The 21,270-nt window shown below is 39.6% G+C and overlaps 1 protein-coding gene across 3 annotated transcripts in view; it reads left to right on the top strand.

The window, feature by feature from the left end:
* The window catches only part of lrch1 (leucine-rich repeats and calponin homology (CH) domain containing 1), a 98,923-nt gene that overhangs the window by 24,072 nt on the left and 53,581 nt on the right, over nucleotides 1–21,270 (top strand). For all 3 annotated transcript variants that reach the window (XM_036576065.1, XM_036576073.1, XM_036576057.1), the window contains exon 2: nucleotides 13,553–13,697. In XM_036576065.1, the coding sequence (XP_036431958.1) occupies nucleotides 13,553–13,697 (145 nt within the window). The remainder of the gene's footprint in view (nucleotides 1–13,552; nucleotides 13,698–21,270) is intronic.

Below are 21,270 nucleotides of genomic sequence, written 5' to 3'. Positions count from 1 at the left end.
TGTGACCACTGATGAAGGACTAGAGGACGACCAGCACAAACTGTGCAGCAGCAGATGAGCTATCGTCTCTGACTTTACATCTACAAGGTGGACTGACAAGGTAGGAGTGTCTAACAGAGTGGACAGTGAGTGGACACAGTGTTTAAAAACTCCAGCAGCACCGCTGAGTCTGATCCACTCGTACCAGCGCAACACACACTAACACACCACCACCACGTCAGAGTCACTGCAGTGCTGAGAATGACCCAATACCCAAATAGTACCTGCTCTGTGGGGGTCCATGGGGGTCCTGACCATTGAGGAACAGCGTAACAAAGTATGCAGAGAAACAGATGGACTACAGTCTGTAACTGTAGAACTACAAAGTGCACCTATATAGTAAGTGGAGCTGATAAAATGGACAAAGAGTGTAGATATGAAGAGGTGTATCTGATGACGTGGCTGGTCAGTGTATACACTGTGTGTGACCGGTATGAAGTAGCTAACTGTGGTTAGGAATATTATCTCCACCTGCAGAAGTGAAATCATATGGAGAGTATCAGTTTCCTTGAAATGATAGTTTGCTGAAAAAATCAAACCACCTCCCTCTTACCTTAAATGTAGTTGATCAGACATTTAGGGAGTGATCAGATGATGTCAGATGCTGGTATTGGTATTGGCTTTCTCCTCTAGGTGACACCTGGAAGCAAAATGAAAGCACAACAAAAACAAAGTGAATAAAAGATAAGATTTCACAATCACTGTACAATATTGAACGCAGAATAAAGAAAAGAAACAGGCTGCGATCGGACAGAAAGATTTAGATTAACCAATAATAAACTATGAATACTGAGGCCCATCAGAGTAACAAATGATAGACAGATCTATCAAAACCAGTCACTGTTACTAATTAATAATTTTGTTGATATTGATTGGACTTAATTTAGAGCAGGTGTTGGTTGGATTCATTTAGAGCCGGCATTGGTTGGATTCATTCAGAGCCGGCATTGGTTGGATTCATTCAGAGAGGGTACTGGTTGGATTCATTCAGAGAGGGTACTGGTTGGATTCATTCAGAGCTGGCATTGGTTGGATTCATTCAGAGAGGGTACTGGTTGGATTCATTCAGAGCTGGCATTGGTTGGATTCATTCAGAGCTGGCATTGGTTGGATTTGTTCAGAGAGGGCATTGGTTGGATTTGTTCAGAGAGGGCATTGGTTGGATTTGTTCAGAGAGGGCATTGGTTGGATTAATTCAGAGCGGGCATTGGTTGGATTCATTCAGAGAGGGCATTGGTTGGATTTTTTCAGATCGGACATTGGTTGGATTTGTTCAGCAGGAGTTTAGAAGAGGAGATATTTTTGCGTAAAGAAAATCCTTCCTTTATATTTTTCCAGTGATTTATTGTGGATGTTGATAAATACTAATCAAGACTTTGTATTGAATAAGGTTTGTTCTTTTGAGTTTTGGTGTTGACCCGGTCTCACTCTCGTTTAGACTCTGTCTCAACTAGTCATGGTCTTGGACTTGGACTCAACAAAGGAGGTCTTGACTACGGCCCTAATTGGAATAGTAGGATTAGTTGGTTAAATAAATTCTAGTCAGTAGATTATTACACTTTAGAACTTGCAGACCTTGTATAAAGCAAGCAAACTCCAAACGTTAAGTGGTGAAACATCAAATATCCAAAAATCTCTCTTTCTTTCTGTTTCTCCATCCCCCCGTTTAACATACTGCTGCTCTTTCCCTCTGAAGTGGGAAGCAGGGCACGCGCTCTCTGTGATTATGGTTGTGCTGGGTGTGGCCTCGTCCTGTGGTTGAGGGTTACAGCTGCTCTGGAGTCAGAGGCATCTTTCTGTCTCAGTGTCGTAGCAGAGTTTAATGTTTCTGGACAAAACTTTGGCTTCAGGTGTGAGCTGATTAATGCAGTTAGCCCCTGCTAATTAGTGGGGTATAAAGAGTGGTCGAGTTCAGGGGGGTGGTGTGTTCAGCTGACAGCCAGGGGCGGGTGGGCTTTTCAGATATGTCGTCTCATATTGTTATTAGCCAAACATTTGTTATTCCTTTACTTACAATAATATATATTCTGTGTAACAAACTACACACCTTGAGCTTGCTGGACACCCCTTTCCAAAACCATGGGCGCTAATATGGAGTCGCTGCCCCTTTGCTGCTATAACAGCCTTTGCTCTGCTGGGAAGGCTTTCTACAGGATTTGGGAGTGTGTTTGTGAGGTCAGGCACTGATGCTGGATGAGGCCTGGCTCACAATCAACGTTCCAGTTCATCCCAAAGATGTTCAGAGGGGTTTCTGGTCAGGGTTCTGCGCAGGTCCCTAGAGTTCAAGCTGCTGCCACAAAGTTGGAAGCTTATGAGTGCCTAAAATGTCTTTGTGTGCTGTAGCATTAACATCACCCTTCACTGGAACTGAAGGCCTCAGCGTACTTGCGAAAACAAATTCTCAAGGGTTGCGTGAAGTGAAAGCGCCTTTTGGTGGTGTGGTTTTGCCTGTCGTGGATGCTCCACTAATGCAGGTGACGCTATGACATTTCATGACAAGTTCAATGATTACTGGAAAACGATTCTCTCACAGTTCTAGCCATGGCGATGTGTGAGTCCAGAATGCTGCCACCATTTCAGGTGGAACGGGAAAATTCGAACATGAAGCTGGCAAACAGGGAGCCGACTTCAGCCTCATCCTCTTGTGAACCTAAATGTAGGATAACTTGTATGTTTTGGTGCTTAGTACGAGTTAATACTACCAAATATCAAACATCTCACATTTAGGAGGTTTTTGTTTATTTAACAAATACAATAGTAAAATATCTGCGTCTCTGCCAAAGCAATCAGCAAAGTTCGCACAAAACGAAGCTCCTCAAAGTTGTCCATCTTTGATTCATGGCACACCTCATTTTTACCGACCAATCAGAGGCTTTGTCGCGTGGTGTGTTCGTCCGGGGAGTTTGTCTAGCTCCCATGTGCGCGACACGGCGAACAAAGCCTCTATGCAACGTCTGCCTCCCTATAGAGAACTTTAAAGCAGAACTATGTAACATTTGGGGATTTGGAGACCTCTCTGGTGGAAATGTGTAATTGCATGCAACACAATGAGAAACATTTCGTATCATCACTTTGGACCTGTTCCCCGAGTGGATGAATCTGATGATTGTGAGCGCGTTGAAAGACTATTCGAAGAGAACTCTGAGGATGTGAGTGAATTATCTTCATCAGTATAATGTTGATTTTGCATTTGAGACCTAAACATTCATAGCCGGACCTTCTTTTTGAGACTGTGTGTGTGAGACGTTAATACGTAAAGACGTATGGCGTTGTTTGAAAAACTCCTGCCAAATCCGTCCCGTCACCTCTGACTTTCATTATTTCAGGCTTTACAGGTCGACTCGTAGCAGAACAGGCAGGCTATATTTTAACTTTTAAAGCTGCACTATGTCAGTTTTTTTTAATATTTTTAACTTTTAAAGCTGCACTGTGTAAGTTTTTTTTGTCTGGAAAACAAAAAAAAACATACTAATGCAGCTTTAAACTTGTTACTACAGTATTTCACTCATGTCAAGGTATTTCAGTAAAAGCGACGTCTTTTGGGGACCAGATCCCCCCAGTTTGTTTGTATGTTTGTTTGTTTGTTTGGTCATTAGTATAAAAAACAGCTTTTATTTCGAAAGTAAACGTGAATAAAGCTGATCTCTGGGTTACGGAGGTTAAGTTCAGGTTAGCATTAGCATTTGGTGATACAGAAGAACATAGACAACCCACAAAGACAGGAATACACACTAGCGTGAGTGCATGTGCTGATGCTCCACATTCTTCAGTGTTCCTCCTCCAGCTGTGATGCTGGACTGTGTGTGTGTGTGTGTGTGTGTGTGTGTGTGTGTGTGTGTGTGTGTGTGTGTGCGCTCTTTGAATGCTCTGAATAACCGCACTGTTCTGCTCACACGATCGCGCTCCCTTATTGGCCTGCTAATTCTGTCTGTGTATGCGCGTGTTTGTTTTTGTAGATGTTCACGACAAAAATGTCTGACTTTGTAGTAAAACCTGTTCTAACCAGCAGCGCCAACTGACGCTGACTCTGTGAAGTGCTTTAAAAAAACAAACTCCTTGTTTCATTTTTCAAAACCGAAAGAAACCATTTATTTTCAGTTCTTGAATTTAAGAGTAGGATTAGGTTTACAAAATTCCTCTTTCTTATAGATACTTACGGGAATGTTGCGTGAAAAACCCCATTTCCAAAAAAGTTGGGACGCTGTGCAAAATGTAAATAAAAAAAACTAAATGCAATGATGTGCAAATCATTTAAACCCTATATTTCATAGAAAATAGTACAAAGACAACACATCAATTGTTGAAACTGAGAAATTGTATTGTTCTTTGAAAAATATATGCCTGTTTTGTATTAAAATTGGGATGGGGGCAACAAAAGGCTGGTGTGTACTGCTAAAAAATACACCTGGTGGTTAACTGGCAACAGGTCAGAAATATGATTGGGCATAAAAGAGCATCTCAGAGAGGCGGAGTCTTTCAGAGGTAAAGATGAGGAGGGGTTCACCACTCATCACTCACTTCACAGACTGCACGATCAAATAGTGCAACAATTCAAGAATAACGTTTCTCAACATAAAATAGCAAAGAACTTTTGCTTTTCATCATTTATGGTACATAATAACATTAAAAGATTCAGAGAAGCTGGAGAAATATCCACAAATGCAAGTTAGAAGTCTAAAACACAAAGAAGAAACCAAATATAAACAGCATCCAGAAATGCTGCCACCTTCTCTGGGCCCGAGCTCATTTAAAGTGGTCTGAGGGGAAGTGGAAAAGTGTCCTGTGGTCCAACGAATCAGCATTTAAATTTCTTTTTGAAAATCATGGACGCTGTGTCCTCCGGGATAAAGACCACTCAGCTTGTTATCAGTGCACAGTTCAAAAGCCAGTATTCATGATGGTATAGGGGGGCATTAGTGCACATGGCATGGGTGATCTGCACATCTGTGAAGTCACCATTAATGCTGAATGACATATACATGTTTTGGCAACATATGCTGCCATCCAGACAACGTCTTTTTCAGGGAAGGCCTTGATTATTTCAGCAAGACAATGTTAAACCACATTCTGCATGTGTTTCAACAGCATTGCTCGTATTAAAAGAGTGTGGGTGCTAAACTGACCTGCCTGCAGTCCAGACTGGTCAATACTGATAACATTTGGCACATTATGAAATGAAAAATATGACAAATGAGCCCCTGAACTGTTGAGCAGCTGAAATCCTGTATCAAACAAGAACGAGAAAACATTTCACTTTCTAAACTACAGCAGTGTCTCCTCAGTTCCCAAACACTTACAGAGAGTTGTTAAAGAAGAGGTGATGAAACACAGTGGTAAACAGGCCCCCGTCCCAACTTTTTTGGAAAGTGTCGTTGACATTAAATTCAAAATGGTATATTTTTTAAAAAACAATACAATTTTTCAGTTTCAACATTTGACTTGTTGTCTTTGTAGTATTTTCCTTTAAAAATATGGTTTACATGATTTGCACATCACTGCATTCTAATTTTATTTGCATTCTGCACAGCGTCCCGACTTTTTTGGAAATGGGTTGTACTATGTATCGGCATGCTAATATTACATGTAGGTATTTACATATACAGTACTGTGCAAATGTCTGAGCACATTATTTAAGGTCATGTATCTCAGCAGTGAGTGTTGTACTGTAAGGCATCATATATCATTATGACAGATGCAAATACAGTAAAACGTAACTGAGGTTTTTATTTTTAAAAGGTAACAGATATGAGCTGGTTTGAATAACCAAGCTTGATTCCAGATTTCTCCTGGATGGCCTCAGCTACCTGCTTCAGCACGCTTGATTTCATTTAATGAGGAGCTGATTAACCAAAACAGGTGTTAATAACTTAATGCTGGCTGCCATAGTGGGAGGTTTGGAAAGAGTTAAATTAACCCAAAGTCTACTATTATTAGTGTCTTTTCTAAACAAATCAGTGCGTACTGTCCAGATAAATAGCTTTTGAAATCTAATGTTCTCAGGTGCCTAAAGCTTTGGCACAGTACTGTTACATACACTACATGGCCAAAAGTATGTGGACACCCCTCCTAATTACTGAGTTCAGGTGTTTCAGCCACACCCATTGGTCACAGGTAGATAAAATTAAGCACGTAGCCTTGGAGTCTCCATAGACGAACACTTGCAGTAGAATGGGTCGTACTGAAGAGGTCAGTGACTTCAAACATGGCACTATCATAGGATGCCATCTTTGCCGCACGTCAGTTTGTAAGGGTTTCAGCCCGGCTAGATCTGCCCTGGTCAACTGTAAGTGCTATTATTGATGCTGAGCCATATACTGTATTTGGCCATGTTGTGTGTGTGATGTGTGTGTGTGTGTGTGTGTGTGTGTGTGTGTGATCTATTTGAATTTCTTCTGTTTGTGTGTGGACAGCTTGTGCAAGTTGGTGTGTGTTTCTTTGTTTCTTTGTGGAAGTGTGTGTGTGGGAGAGAGGGAGAGAGGGAGAGAGTGAGCTGTGGTCCCCACACTCCTCCACAGGAATGACTTAGTGTCCCACAGGAATCTTAAAAGACCTGATTTCTGAACACCCTCCATCTGTCCACACACACACACACACACACACACACACACACGCCACAACAAAGCCTGTCAGCAAACAGTTCAGCTAAAAAATCTGATTTACTCAGCTTCCTCTCTTACGTTAAGCACAGTTGGTCGTTTGGTTTTTGAAGTCTGAAGTTAGGAGGCTAATGCAGCTAAGAAGTAATGGAAGCTTATTCCTCACCAATTAGCATCGCGCCATCTGGCCACTGTACATCTCACTGAGCTGAGCTAAAAACAGTAGCAGCAGGATTTTATCGGTAATTAAGGCCTTGTTTGTAGAGAACAGTATGTCAATCAGTGCCTGATAATAATCATTATATATATATATATATATATATATATATATATATATATATATATATATATATGTATACACACAGCAGTGATATATTTATATATGACTGCTGTTGGAACAAAACCTTGTATCTCTAAAATGGTAACTTTACGGGAGAAGGAAAAAACCTACTTTACTTTTAATGCAATTCAATGGAACCAGACTTTTTTCCAAGTCATTTTGGGCCGTTTCTTTTGGTCCATTTATCATGAAATTTACATTCAATGTAAAGGGCAACAGGTATTTTCAAATTATGTCAAAAACTGAAAAACTGAGATACAAGGTTTTGTTCCGACAGCAGTGAGATATATATATATATATATATATATATATATATATATATATATATATATATATATATATACAGTACATAAGCAGTATTTAGAACATACTGCTTATGTATTGTATAATTTATGCATACATACATATATTTCTATAGTGATTGACATACATATATTAAAAATTATGTATAATAGTGATTATTATTGTTAAAAATACAGGAGAAGGAAAAGCATCCTTTTAGTGGAATTTAATGTAACAAAATGCAAAAAAATTGACAAATAGATGCAAGGTTTATGTGTGACAGTAGTGAGATACATCATATATACATATATCTGTATGTATGTTTTAGATGGAATATGAGTAAGTTTTTTAGTACTCTTCGATATCGAGTCTAATATTTGTATACAAATGCCAGGTTCTCTTCCAACAGCAGCGATATTTGTTCAGAATATATATATATATATATATATATATATATATAGCATCATATGTATGTATATATATGTATATAATCTGAACAAATATCGCTGCTGTCAGAAGAAAACCTTGCATCTCCATTTTTGACATTTTTCAGTTTTGACATAATTTGAAAAAGCCTGTTGCTCTTTACATTGTGTGTACATTTCACAATGACTGGACCAAAAGAAACGACCCAAAATGACTTGGAAAAAAGTCTGGTTCCATTGACTTACATTAAAAGTAAAGTATGTTTTTTCCTTCTCCTGTAAAGTTACCATTTTGGAGATACGAGGTTTTGTTCCGAAAACAGCGAAATGCTTACAGTCCAGATAAACTAAAATATACAAGACTAAAATAGCTTTTTATCTGGATGGTAAGCGTTTATCTGTTCAGAAAAACACTGATATTAGAATAAATACAAATAACACACAAACAAATACTGATTGAGTGTATGTCAGTGTGTTTGTTGACGCGTTTCCAGGCCTCCTTGAGGAAGCCCAGTATTAATTGTATTTGTCATCCAACATCCAATATCTGGTTAATCTAATCAGTGCTTCATTATGCTGAATCAATTGCTGCTGGTGTGATTTAATAAATCCGTGTGACAGCTGAGGGCGTCGAGGAGAAATCTGGAACCAAACTTTGTTCTTCAAACTAGCTCCCAAGATATCAACTACTTTTCCCCAAGACGATTGTGTTACTGACTGTATTAAGCTTATTTACTTGCTTTTATTCATAGTGATATATTGACGGCTGAGCTAAATGGTTTTAAAGACTGTGCTTGGATGTCTGTGTGTGTATATGGACATGTGTGGTGTTATCAGCTAAGCTAATCGACGTGAAGGAGCTCTTATATGGCTGAAGTGTGTGTTCAGTGTGTGTGATGTGTGTCGTGACACAGTTAGCGGTCTAAAGCACAGAACCTATTTATACACCAACCACAGCATCCACTGCCCGAGGCCGTCGCTGAGGAGATCGCTGCGTTTATGAATGCGTGTGTTTGCTAATGCTAGCATCGTTTATTCATTAGCGAGGGGTAAAGCCATGTTTCCGGATGTGAATGTTTGTTTTGGGCAGCATTGTTTTCCTTATGGAAGCATAAATGCCAGGAAATCATTTTTCAAACTACATTAGCTGCTGGATTCCTGTCCTGTTGTAATTCCAGCTGTTTGCCGCTGAGATAAAACTTGGTTAATTTAGCAAACGTATGAACAGATTAGAGAAGCAGGGATTAGCGCTGCGTTGTGAATTAAATGCAGTGCATTTGCATTTAAATAAATGTCGGGCCTGGTCTTGTTGCTCATTGTTTGGAGGATTAGCATCCAGAAGGGTTTTTTACTTATTAATGTCCAAAAGTTTGTGGACACCTGCTCGCCCGGCATTTTTTTCTGAAATGAGGGGTGTTAATAGGGAGTTTGTCCTCCTTTGCTGCAGTATCTTTTCTTCTGGTAAGGCTTTACACTAGTTGTGGGAACATTGCTGTGAGAGTTTTATGGAGTTAATTTTGTGCCAAATGTTTCAAATAAAACTAGAAAGGGAAAGTTTGTGAACGAACTTTAAGTTGGCTTGAAAACGCGAGGTAATTACGTTAAAACGTTAAAATAGTGGAAGACTGTTGGTGGTTGATCAAAATTTTGCTAAAACGTTGCTAAGCGGATGCTGCAGTATCCAAGGTGAATGGTAATGTGTTGCTAGGTGCTAGCGTAAATGAAGTTCCACCTTAAATTCTGTGCCACCTTAAGCTTAGTGCTATCGTAAAATGGAGTTCAACCTTAAATTCTCTGCCACCTTAAGTGAAGTTCCACCTTAAATTCTGTGCCACCTTAATTAAAGTTACACGTTAAATTCTGTGCCACCTTAAATTTAGTGCAGTCTAAAATGGAGTTCCAGCTTAAATTCTGTGCCACCATAAATTTAGTGCTATGATAATTGCAGTTCCACCTTAATTAAAGTTACACGTTAAATTCTGTGCCACCTTAAATTTAGTGCTACCTTAAACAGAGTTCCACCTTAAATTCTATGCCACCTTAAATTTAGTGCTACGTTAATTGCAGTTCCGACCTTAAATTCAGTGCCACCTTAAATGAAGTCCCACCTTAAATTCTGTGCCACCTTAATTTTAGTGCTACCTTAAAGAGGGTTCCACCTTAAAGTCTGTGCCATCTTAAATTTAGTGCAGTGTTAACTGAAGTTCCACCTTAAATTCTGTGCCACCTTAATTTTGATGCTACCTCAAAGAGAGTTCCACCTTAAATTAAGTGCTACCTTAAATGCAGTACCACCTTAATTTCAGTTCCACCTTAAAAGCAGCTCCACCTTAAATTCATTCTTTGTGCTGATACTGTTGTGCATTAGGCTGTGAGCGTGTGAGTCTGTGTGTACTGTGTGTGTGGGAAAAGTCCATTGTGACATCACTTGTGGCAGTTAATTTGAACGTCCCGAACATTCCGCCCATTCATTTCCTATGGGGAAAAAAAATATCGTCTTTGAACGATAATTTTACGAAAACTACGTCGGATCGCCTAGAAAAGCACAAGCAACCTAATCAGGTATAGGTCGCGGTTTTAGCTCGAAAACTGTGTGGACGAGAAACTTTTTATATTTTGAGTGTAGAATAATAATAATAAAGAAGATTACGAAGAACAGTAAGTTGGCCTTTTCAAACCAACTTAATAATAAAATCCAATAATGAATAAAAATAAATAAAATAAAAATAATAACGGCCTCTTCTAAGACCCGCCCTGTTAAAAAGTGCCAAAAGCCAGAAGCAAATTGACCATAAACCAGAAATATGTCAGCAAAATCAGCAAATAGAAAAAAATTTAAGCAAAAACTCTCAAAATGAGTCATACGTTTATATCAGAATGAGGGAAAATGAGTAGAAATCTTTTTGAACTTGTTATTTGTATTTGCAACATATTTTGGACAATATTGATGATCAATATTTTAGCATTTTTTTTTAACTTAGCATTTCGAACGAACTCCTTAGTATTTGATTGCATCCAGCCACAAGAGCATCAGTGAGGTCAGGAACCGATGTTGGCTGAGTAATTCTGGATGTCCAGCTCATCCCACATGGGACTAATTTTGCTCTATGTAGTGAAGTATGTAGTTGGTCAGTGTCTACAGGTACACATAATGTGCACGTTACGCTCAGAAAAGCATTTTGTATTATATTGTGATGTAATTTATCATAATAACACTGTATACTGTCATATTGTCCAGCCCTGCTGCCTGTATACTTCAGTGCTGGTGGTGCTATCAAAATATGATATGGAACTGTCTTCTGCAAGAATTAGCAATGCTGGCCCTGGAACTCTTAATACATGGATTCACGGAATTTCTAAAGTCAGGACCGCTGTGCTTGCTTAACTATATGCTGTGCTTAAGTTGTGAATGATGTAATTCTCATGTGTCCTGTGTTGTAGCGTGTCCCATGTGTGTGTGGGTCGGGGCTGGAATGGGGGGGGGGTTTGTTCTTTAAATGGAAAAAAAAAATGAATCACAAAAAAAAATGTTTTATTATAATTTTTTCCCCCTTTGCTTTGTAAAGCATCCTTGGGTTTGTGAAAGGCGCTATATAAACGGAACTTATTATTATTATTATTATTATTATTACTGTCAAATTCACTTTAAAAAGAAATAAGTTTAAAGAGTAATGAAGTATCATTTGGGTTAGTGTTTACTTCCCAATAAAAAGTATCTTAATGATGTTTTTGTATTTATTTGGTTTATTACTGTCTCAGCTAGTGCCTTGAGTTTAAACAGATCATAACATAGTACTTGTGAATTTCTAGGTGAATTTCAATTAATTGGTTAATTAATTAATTAATTAAATTATTTAATTATTTACTTACTCAGGAACCACAGTTTAAACTAACAAGAATGATCCATAGACACAGTCATTATGGGTCATAGTGATGATGTCATCCTCAGGCGTATGAAGCACTAGCTGTACTGCTACAGCTTCCAGATATGGCTCTAAAAGCATGAATCAGGGGCACTGTGTGTGTGTGTGTGTGTGTATGTGTGTGTGTGTGTGTGTGTGTGTGTGTGTGTGTCAGAATGATGTAATGCAGATTTCAGTGTTGATCATCCAGTCAGAGTGAAAAGTGCAGCTGATTTACAGTAAAATACAAGAGAACAATAAAGAACAGTACAACCTGCTGTGTGTGTGTGTGTGTGTGTGTATGTGTGTGTGTGTGTGTGTGTGTGTATGTGTGTGTGTGTGTGTGTGTGTGTCAGAATGATGTAATGCAGATTTCAGTGTTGATCATCCAGTCAGAGTGAAAAGTGCAGCTGATTTACAGTAAAATACAAGAGAACAATAAAGAACAGTACAACCTGCTGTGTGTGTGTGTGTGTGTGTGTATGTGTGTGTATGTGTGTGTGTGTTCAGGAAGTAGTGTTAGCCCTGGAGTTCCCTCCTTCACCTGCATAAACATTACTCACTCTGCTTCAGCATGCACAGTTGTGAGTGAGCCTCCTTGTGGCCGTGAGTAGAACTGCAGGGAATGGCAGTTAAAGGGGAATTCCACTGATTTATCAACATTTTTACATAACTAAATTGTTCACATGTAAACAAAGTTACAGCAGCTTGATGTGAAACGCCCAATTCTAGAGAAACGTACCGAGTCGGAATTGCTCACAGCGGTGGTGATAGGAACCAGATGTCCACCTCTGAAAACTCCCTCACAGAAAGTTACTACATGACATGGTTATGAATACATTTCTTGTTCTCTGAGTTGTTGCTTTATGATAGTTTTGAGAAGCTTTTGGCATAAAATATATATTTTTTTAGTACATTCATGGTGGAGGGGTACATGAAGGGCACTGTGAGGCAAAATAACCCCCAAAAGAAAACGGATTTTTTCACATTAATCGCTATTTTCCCATCATCAATATTCCATATAAAGCTCAGAAGACTCGTGTAGGCTCACTGGTGGTTTTGGACAGTAAATAAAATGTCTATATTTGTGTTGTAGTCATGGCGACCCCTGGTTCCTATCACCACCACTGTAAAGAAATCTTTGTCGTTAGTGTGTGTTGTGCTGGTCTGAGTGGATCAGACACAGCAGTGCTGCTGGGGTTATTAAACACTGTGTCCACTCACTGTCCACTCTGTTAGACACTCCTACCTTGTCAGTCCACCATGTAGATGTAAAGTCAGAGACAATAGCTCATCTGCTGCTGCACAGTTTGTGTTGGTCATCCTCTAGTCCTTCATCAGTGGTCACAGGACGCTGCCCACAGGACGCTGTTGGCTGGATATTTTGGTTGGTGGACTATTCTCAGTCCAGCAGCGACACTGAGGTGTTTAAAAACTCCAGCAGCACTGCTGTGTCTGATCCACTCAGACCAGCACAACACACACTAACACACCACCACCATGTCAGTGTTACTGCAGTGCTGAGAATGATCCACCACCCAAATAGTACCTGCTCTGTGAGGGTCCATGGGGGTCCTGACCACTGAAGAACAGGGTAAAAGGGGGCTAACAAAGTATCAGAGAAACAGATGGACTACAGTCTGTAACTGTAGAACTACAAAGTGCACCTATATAGTAAGTGGAGCTGATAAAATGGACAATGAGCGTAGAAACAAGGAGGTGGTCATGAAGTACAGACTAAAGAATCTATTATTAGGCTGCTTAAAAGTGGATGTTTGTACATTAAACCGCACCTCTGGCAAATAATTCATAACTAAAAAAAGTCCATGAAGTGAATGAGTACCTGCCTTGCAAGGTCTGCTGCCTTGTGACTGAGCTGTTGAGGCTTATAAGCACATAATTCTCATATGACGTGTCCGGAAGTAAACGGTCTCTTGTTTAACCGTCTCTCTCTCTCTTTCCTTTCAGACCTGTCAAAGAACCGCCTGACTGACGTTCCACCTGAAGTGGTCCATTTAGTCTCCCTTGAAACGCTGAACCTTTATCACAACTGCATCAGAAGCATTCCTGACAGCATCATCGGCCTGCAGTCTCTAACATCACTGAACATCAGGTACGCGTGCGCGTCATGGTTGCCAGAAGGCTGTGAATGACCGCGATGATGTCACTGTTTTCTCCAACATGCAGCGACAGGAAACGAGCGTGAGAGGAAAGACAGTTTTGTTTTGTTGTTCTATCCAGTTAGCCTTTATTTTCCTGTTATGTAATGAGCTCTAACTGAACTAGCTCTGGAAAGACATGAGTGTAGGGGTGTAATGGTACATGCATTCGTCCTGAACCCTCACGGGACAGACGTTACGGTTCGGTGCATGCAGTCGTACGGAGAACCGTGTGTATGTGCCAAGATTGAGTTCTACCTGGAAACCCTAAGCTGTAAGCCTTCAGCAGTGGCGGTCTGCAGAGGAGTGATCTGGTCTAACCTTATGGAGGATTCACGCCAGCAGCAGTGTCCTAACTCCTGACCCCAAGAGGTGAGGAAGCCAGCAAGAGTTGAGAAAGGCAGCTATCAAGATAAAAAGAGAGGGGATTTATAAAAATAACACAAGTAGGGCTGCAACAAACGACTAATCTGATAGACGAATAGTCTATCGATTACTGAAGCGAATAATCGATTATTCGGAATATGAATCACTACATTACCAAATAACTCTTATGTAGCTATTAGCTTTTAAATATAGCTTGAGGTTGTTTTATGCATTTGGTAACTAACAGTGAAGACAGTATAGACGAATAACATTGAAGAATTCACTGTGCAAAGTAGCAACAATAAAATATAACAGAACTAAATCAGTTTTCCTTTAATCAAGTAAATAAAAAAAACTGTCTAAATTTAAATTTTAATCAGTGCAGTCTGCTTTGTGCATTCTGCTGTCTGTCTACACTCTGTTACACTAAGTCTGCAATCACAGGTCTTTAGTGAAACGGAGGGAAGTCAGCGTCTCTTTGTGCTCTAAAAGTCAGCGTCTTCTCTCGCTCTGCTCTAAGAGCAGATACTCCCCACTGCAGATGCGCTGTGATGGAGCAGATTGGAAAGCTTCTCTATGAACAGTTAAATTCGAAGGATTTTGTGTAAACACTTCATTTCAACGGTAACTCTTTGTCCGCTGCGTCCCAAACCACACACTTCTGTACTTCACATACTACACTAATGAGTGCACTTCTAATGGTATATACAGTATTGTTACACCCTATTTAGTGAGCTAGTATGCGGTTTGGGACGCGGCGTATCTTACCGAGATTAATCTTCTTCATTTAGTGAGCCGACGAGTTTTCGCTTCAGACGCTCCAACATGGAGGATGAGCTCCCATAGCGAGCTGAGATCGGCTTTACAAACAGCACAACTGACTTTTTTTTTAGCGTTTAGCATGAAAATCTCCCACACTTTTGAGGATTTTGTATATGATGCTGCCATCGCACTGTTGTTAACTCTCCAGTAAGCGTAGTGTCAGAACGTTCCTAGTGAGCGTGAGAGTGACGTGTAATGACGTCACCAACTAATCGACTGTTAAATTAGTTGCCAGATAATTTGTTCGTTGATTTTAGTTGACTGAGTCGAATAGTTGTTGCACCCGTAAACAAGCTGAAATTAAACTTATCTCTCACCACAGCCTGCAGTATTTCTGCATCTATAAAGAGATTCAGTAAATAGCCTTAAGAATTTTTTGTGTTTTCTGCTCCCGCTGCAGAGTCTGAAGTCCACACACATCAGTTAACGTGAGCGACTTTCCCTGTCGAGTGCAAATGATACACACTGCAGGCTGTACCAGCTGAAGTTCCTCAGGGGGACTATGTGACACTAGGTGGAGCAAACTTTAACTTGTGCTACTGTAGGTTTAAAATAAATGAAAGGAAACCCAGCCTTGTGCGTTTGGGTGTCTTCGTTCCTTTTTTCTGTTCTCCCGAAGTCACAGCGAACCGTGATGTCCAGACAGTGGTGTGAAGTCGTCACTTCTGTTTACAGTTACACCCCTAACACTGTGGACAGCTGTAACATTAGCTAGGGTAGCACTGATGCCAGCTAAGTTGGCAACAGCATGGTCAAAATTATAGCTATATAATATATATTATATTTATCTATTATGTATCGATTCCCCGGCCGGCTGACCAGGGGTCCTCTCTGTGTGGAGTTTGTATGTTCTCCCATGTCTGTGTGGGTTTCCTCCCACAGTCCAGAGACATGCAGCCAGGAGAATCAGAGGCTAAACCACCCCTAGGTGTGAATGTATATGTCTGTGTGTCTGCCCTGACGGCCTGTCCAGGGTGTTTACTGCCTTCCACCTAATGACTGCTGGGATAGGCTCCAGGAGGATAAGCGGCTTAGATAGAGTGTGTGTGTGTTTGTGTGTGTGTTTGTACAATTAGCTAACCTACCTATATTAGTAGGTTAGCTAATTGTAGTGGTAGCCTAGCGAAACAATAACAATTCCCCTCGGTTACTGTTACTGTCCGGCAAAGTGCTTTTTTAACGAGAAAGATGTTCTTTGCCAACCAGAATTAAGCACTATTGGAACTTTAAAGCCCAGTATAATCAGATTTCTGCTTTGCAACCAGCCAGTAAACTCACAGAAGAAGACGTGACGTAAACATAACGTAAAACTCAGCCTTTTTTTAAACATTGCGCCACCTTACCTGAAAATATGAACATACATCGTCTAGAAGATGAAGAATATTTAAATCCTTTAATTCGTGTTTGGTTTCAGCACCGCTCCAGCAGTGTTTTGCTGCGTCTCGCGACATCCACCGTCTGATCTCATACATGCGCAGACTGTGAAAACCGAAAGAAATCAGAGTAAGAGTTCACATGCACTGAGAAATCTGATTATTGAGCTAAAATCCAACCTCTTTATCGGATTTCTTAATCGGATTTCTAGATCGGAGTATAGTGTTTACATGACCATTTAAATAATTGGATAATACGTCATGTCTTATACTGTGAGTTTATTGGCTGGTTGCAAAGCAGAAATCTGATTACTGTCTGACTCATGTAGACTCAGAGTTTCCCCATTATCTGATTACTCAAGCGCATGTAATCGTGTTGATCGGATTACTGACAAAATCTGATTTTCTGCAGTTATCGGATTATTAAGTGCATGTGAACGCACTCATTGTGTCCAAACTGAGGGGGCGGGAAGATTCTGTGGGAAGAGTGTTTTGTTGTGTGTCTGCTGGTTGGTGTGAGTGTGGTTATATGCAGCTGAGGTGAAGAGGAGGAGTAGCTACACACGCACACACACACACACACACACACACACACAGCGAGTTACATAATCCAACACAACATGCTCACACACTCACACACTCACACACACACACACTCACACACTCACACACACACACACTCACACACTGCATCTAGTGTTATATAATCTGAGAGAGAACAGCTCTTACAGCACAGCCATTACAGACAGCAGCACTCAGCACTCAACACCTACAGCTCTACTATAACTCTCTCTATCTCTCTCTCTCTCTCTCTCTCTATCTCTGAACCATTTTCTCTCTTTTATCTCTCACTTTCTGTCTCTCTCTCTCTCTCTCTATATTATATATATATTTATATATATCAACTGTCTTCTCTCTATATCTCACTATTTTCTCTCTCTCTACCTCTCTATACTGCTCTCTTTCTAAACTACTTTCTTTTCTCTTTCTCTCTTTGTTTTCCTTCTCTTACTCTCTTTCTCTCTCTATATTTCTTCTTTCTCTCACCCTCTTTCTCTCTCTGTCTCTCTTCTTTGCTTTCTCTCACCCTCTTTCTCTCTCTACCTCTCTTCTTTCTCTCATCCTCTTTCTCTCTCCTTTTCTTTCTCTCACCCTCTTTATTTCTCTACCTCTCTTCTTTTCTTTCTCACACCCTCTTTCTCTCTCTATCTCTCTTCTTTTCTTTCTCTCACCCTCTTTCTCTCTCTACCTCTCTTTCTATCTCTCACCCTCTTTCTCTCTCTACCTCTCTTCTTTCTCTAGCTCTTTCTTTATTCTGTCTCACTGTCTCTGTCGGTCTCCATTTATTTCTCCCTCTGTCTTTCTTTCTTCCACCCTCTCCTTTTCTCTCTTCCCTCTCTTTCTTTCTCTTCTCTCTCCCTTTCTCTCTGTCTCACACCTTTTTTCACTTTCTCTGTCTCTCTTACCTCTTTATCTCTGTCTTTCTTTCTTTGTCTCTTTTATTTCTTTGTCTCTCGCTCTTTTCATTTCTCTCTTCTTCCTTTCTCATTCACATTTATTTAACTTTTTTTTATTCTGTCTTAGCTTCTTTTTGTCCTCTCTTCACTTTTACTCTTTAATCTTCCTCTCTCTTTCTCTTACCTTTTTCTCTCTTCCACCCTCTCTTTTTCCCTCCTTTCTCTCTCTCTTCCTCTCTCACTCACTATCACACTCCCACTCTCTCTTTTTTCTTTCTCTCTCTCTCGTATACACTGGTTTCTGTAATGTGAAACAGGATGAAAACTGAAGGGTGAGAGTGAGAGAGCGAGGGAGGAGAGAACGCCCTCAGCTGTTTAACAGGAACTGACCGATGCTCTCTGGACTGAGCAGGAATTTCATAAACACACAGAAATCCAATCTGCTTCAGTGTCTGTCGTCTCACAGCCATAACAGGAAAATCTCTACATCCATTTACAGTCTCGCTGAGAAGGTCGAGTATCGTCACGTTTATTCATAGAATATTTGTTCTCTTCCATTCAAGAGGCAAGAACTAATTCATAACAGTTATTTACATATTACGGAAAAAAGTCACCCAGCAAACCCGGCAGACGGACAGACACTGGACAAACTGGACAACTTCAGGTGTGACTAAAATATATCCGGAACAGATGGAAAAAGTTTCTTTCATAAAATCTTTCATTTAAATCCAGGTGACTTTGTAAAACACGTTTACATAATATATACTGTAGTCCAGTAGTCAAATATTCACAAGGAGTATTGTTATCCGATTTACCTTCTTCTTTTTTTGTTGCATTTTTGTCCGCAGTTTTCAAGATATCGACACTGTTCCAACCTCGGATGGTGGTCTGATGAGGAATGGTGTGCTTGTGTACAACTTTTTGATTGGATGTATGGTTTTCATATAGTTATTGGAAAATTACTGATTTTTTTCCCATAGTAAATGAATTTTGTGGACCCAGCTTACATCACGCTGATACAAGTCCAATAGCAACACTCTATGAACCATGTGGGACACCATAACAGCCGCCTAACAACACCCTAGCAAGCACATGATACCATGGCAACAACTTACCAGCACCTCAGCAACCACCTAGCAACACCCTAGCAACCACTTAGAAACCATCTGGGATTCCATAGCTTCCACCTTGCAACACCCTAGTAACCACCTGGGGTACTATAGCAACCAGATAGCAACAGCAGAGCAACCATCTGGGATATCATAACAGCCACCATGCAACACTGTAGCAACCACCTTGGATAACACAGAAACAGCAATACAATAGCAACTGCCTAGCAACACCCGAGAAACCATTTGGGATACCATAGCAACCACATAGCCACCAACTGGGATACTGTAGTAACCACCTAACAACACCCTAGCAATCATGATGATACCATAATAACCACCTAGCAACACCTTAGAAACCATTTGGCATACCATAGCAACCATAAAGCCACCAATAGGGATGCTATAGCATCCACTAAGGATACCATAGCAAACACCTAGCCACACTGTAGCAACCACCTAGCAACACCATCACAACCACTTGGAATACAATGGCAACCACTTAACAACACCCTAGCAACTACCTAAAATACCATAGTAACCGCATGACAACATCCTAACAACCATCTGGAAATTGCTCAAGCTGTGTAATCACCACAGTTTTTTCAAGAAGTGCACATTTCTACTTATTTATGACTTTAGATCATGTTTTCCAAGTTCAGCTGTTTCTACTGTGAGATTTTAAATTGTTTTTGTACTTTTAAATTTATAGTGCTCCAAGCAAATGTGCTGCTCATTGTGAACCAAAACAATAGAACTTTTGTTTTATTGTTTATAAATAATGAACTCTGTAAAGTAACCCTACTAATGTGGTTATTAACACCAACCATCCAAGGATTGGCAGATCATCAGGTTGTAACGACCCCACTGCTTTGGCAGAAACAGGTGTTTTTCTGTAATCTCATCCCATTTCAGGAAGATATGTTGAGCTGTAGTCATTGTAGGTTATGTAATAATCTCATAACCACCTTATCAGTTTCTAATTCTTATCTCTTATTTTGACAGTGTAGGGAAAAGATCTTCAAATAGCTATGGTTTTCCGCATGGTGTACCTCAGGGGTCAACGCTTGGTCCGTTTTTATTGTCTTTGCTTATGTTGCTGCTGGGACAAAATTTCTAGAGCATCAGTCAGTTCCTACAGCTGTTCACCGCTGTCAATGCATGTCATTAGTTAATACACCTGTCCAACCTATCGGAAAATAAACTGGAAAACTGAATTTCTTCAAGTGTGTTTTTTAAGAACTGCATGAATTCTTTCGTCTAATGAACACAACTCGTCTAAACCCAGTACTGGTCTTAAAAGCTCTCCGTTGTGTACCATCCTTGTGATAGACTATGTGAATTCTGCTTTTAGAAGATTCTGTCTGTCAAATTTTGTTACCAATAATGAAGTAAAGGAGTTAGAAATACTGATGACATCCATCAATATAAGACAAATCCTTTTAGTTAAACAGTGTTTTTGGACTGGTGTGATTGTAAGTTCTCAAATTTCTCAAACTCAGAAAGCAGGAAATCACAGGGCTGGTTTCCCAGAGAGGGTTTAGCTCTAATCCTGGACTAGACAGGATTTAGAATGGAGATTTTTCCATTGAAAGGAAAGTACAGTCAGTGACTAGGCTTAGTCCTCATCCAGGAAACTGATGCTGTGTTTGAAATAATGTACATTTTGTAGCATTAAGTGCAGAGCTTCTGAAAATTCTCGGTTTTGCTGGTTTCTATTACTGAGCTCTTATTTTTCTACTTTTTTAAATAGCTTTTGTTTTTGTAAATGTTTTTGCATAATAATTTATCTTCATGGGTTTGGATGCATTTTACACAATACATTAATACACTAATGTTTACTTACTAAACACCTTAAAACACCTAATGTTTATATACTGAACACCTTAAAACACCTAATGTTTACTTAATAAACACCTTAAAACACCTAATGTTTATATACTGAACACCTTAAAACACCTAATGTTTACTTAATAAACACCTTAAAACACCTAATGTTTATATACTGAACACCTTAAAACACATAATGTTTACTTAATAAACACCTTAAAACACCTAATGTTTATTTACTGAACACCTTAAAACACCTAATGTTTATATACTGAACACCTTAAAACACCTAATGTTTACTTAATAAACACCTTAAAACACCTAATGTTTATATACTGAACACCTTAAAACACCTAATGTTTATATACTGAACACCTTAAAACACCTAATGTTTATATACTGAACACCTTAAAACACCTAATGTTTACTTAATAAACACCTTAAAACACCTAATGTTTATATACTGAACACCTTAAAACACCTAATGTTTACTTAATAAACACCTTAAAACACCTAATGTTTATATACTGAACACCTTAAAACACCTAATGTTTACTTAATAAACACCTT

Source organism: Colossoma macropomum, unplaced genomic scaffold (assembly GCF_904425465.1).
Source record: "Colossoma macropomum unplaced genomic scaffold, Colossoma_macropomum, whole genome shotgun sequence".
Classification (NCBI taxonomy): Eukaryota; Metazoa; Chordata; class Actinopteri; order Characiformes; family Serrasalmidae; genus Colossoma; species Colossoma macropomum.
This window is presented reverse-complemented; position numbering and strand designations above follow the sequence as displayed.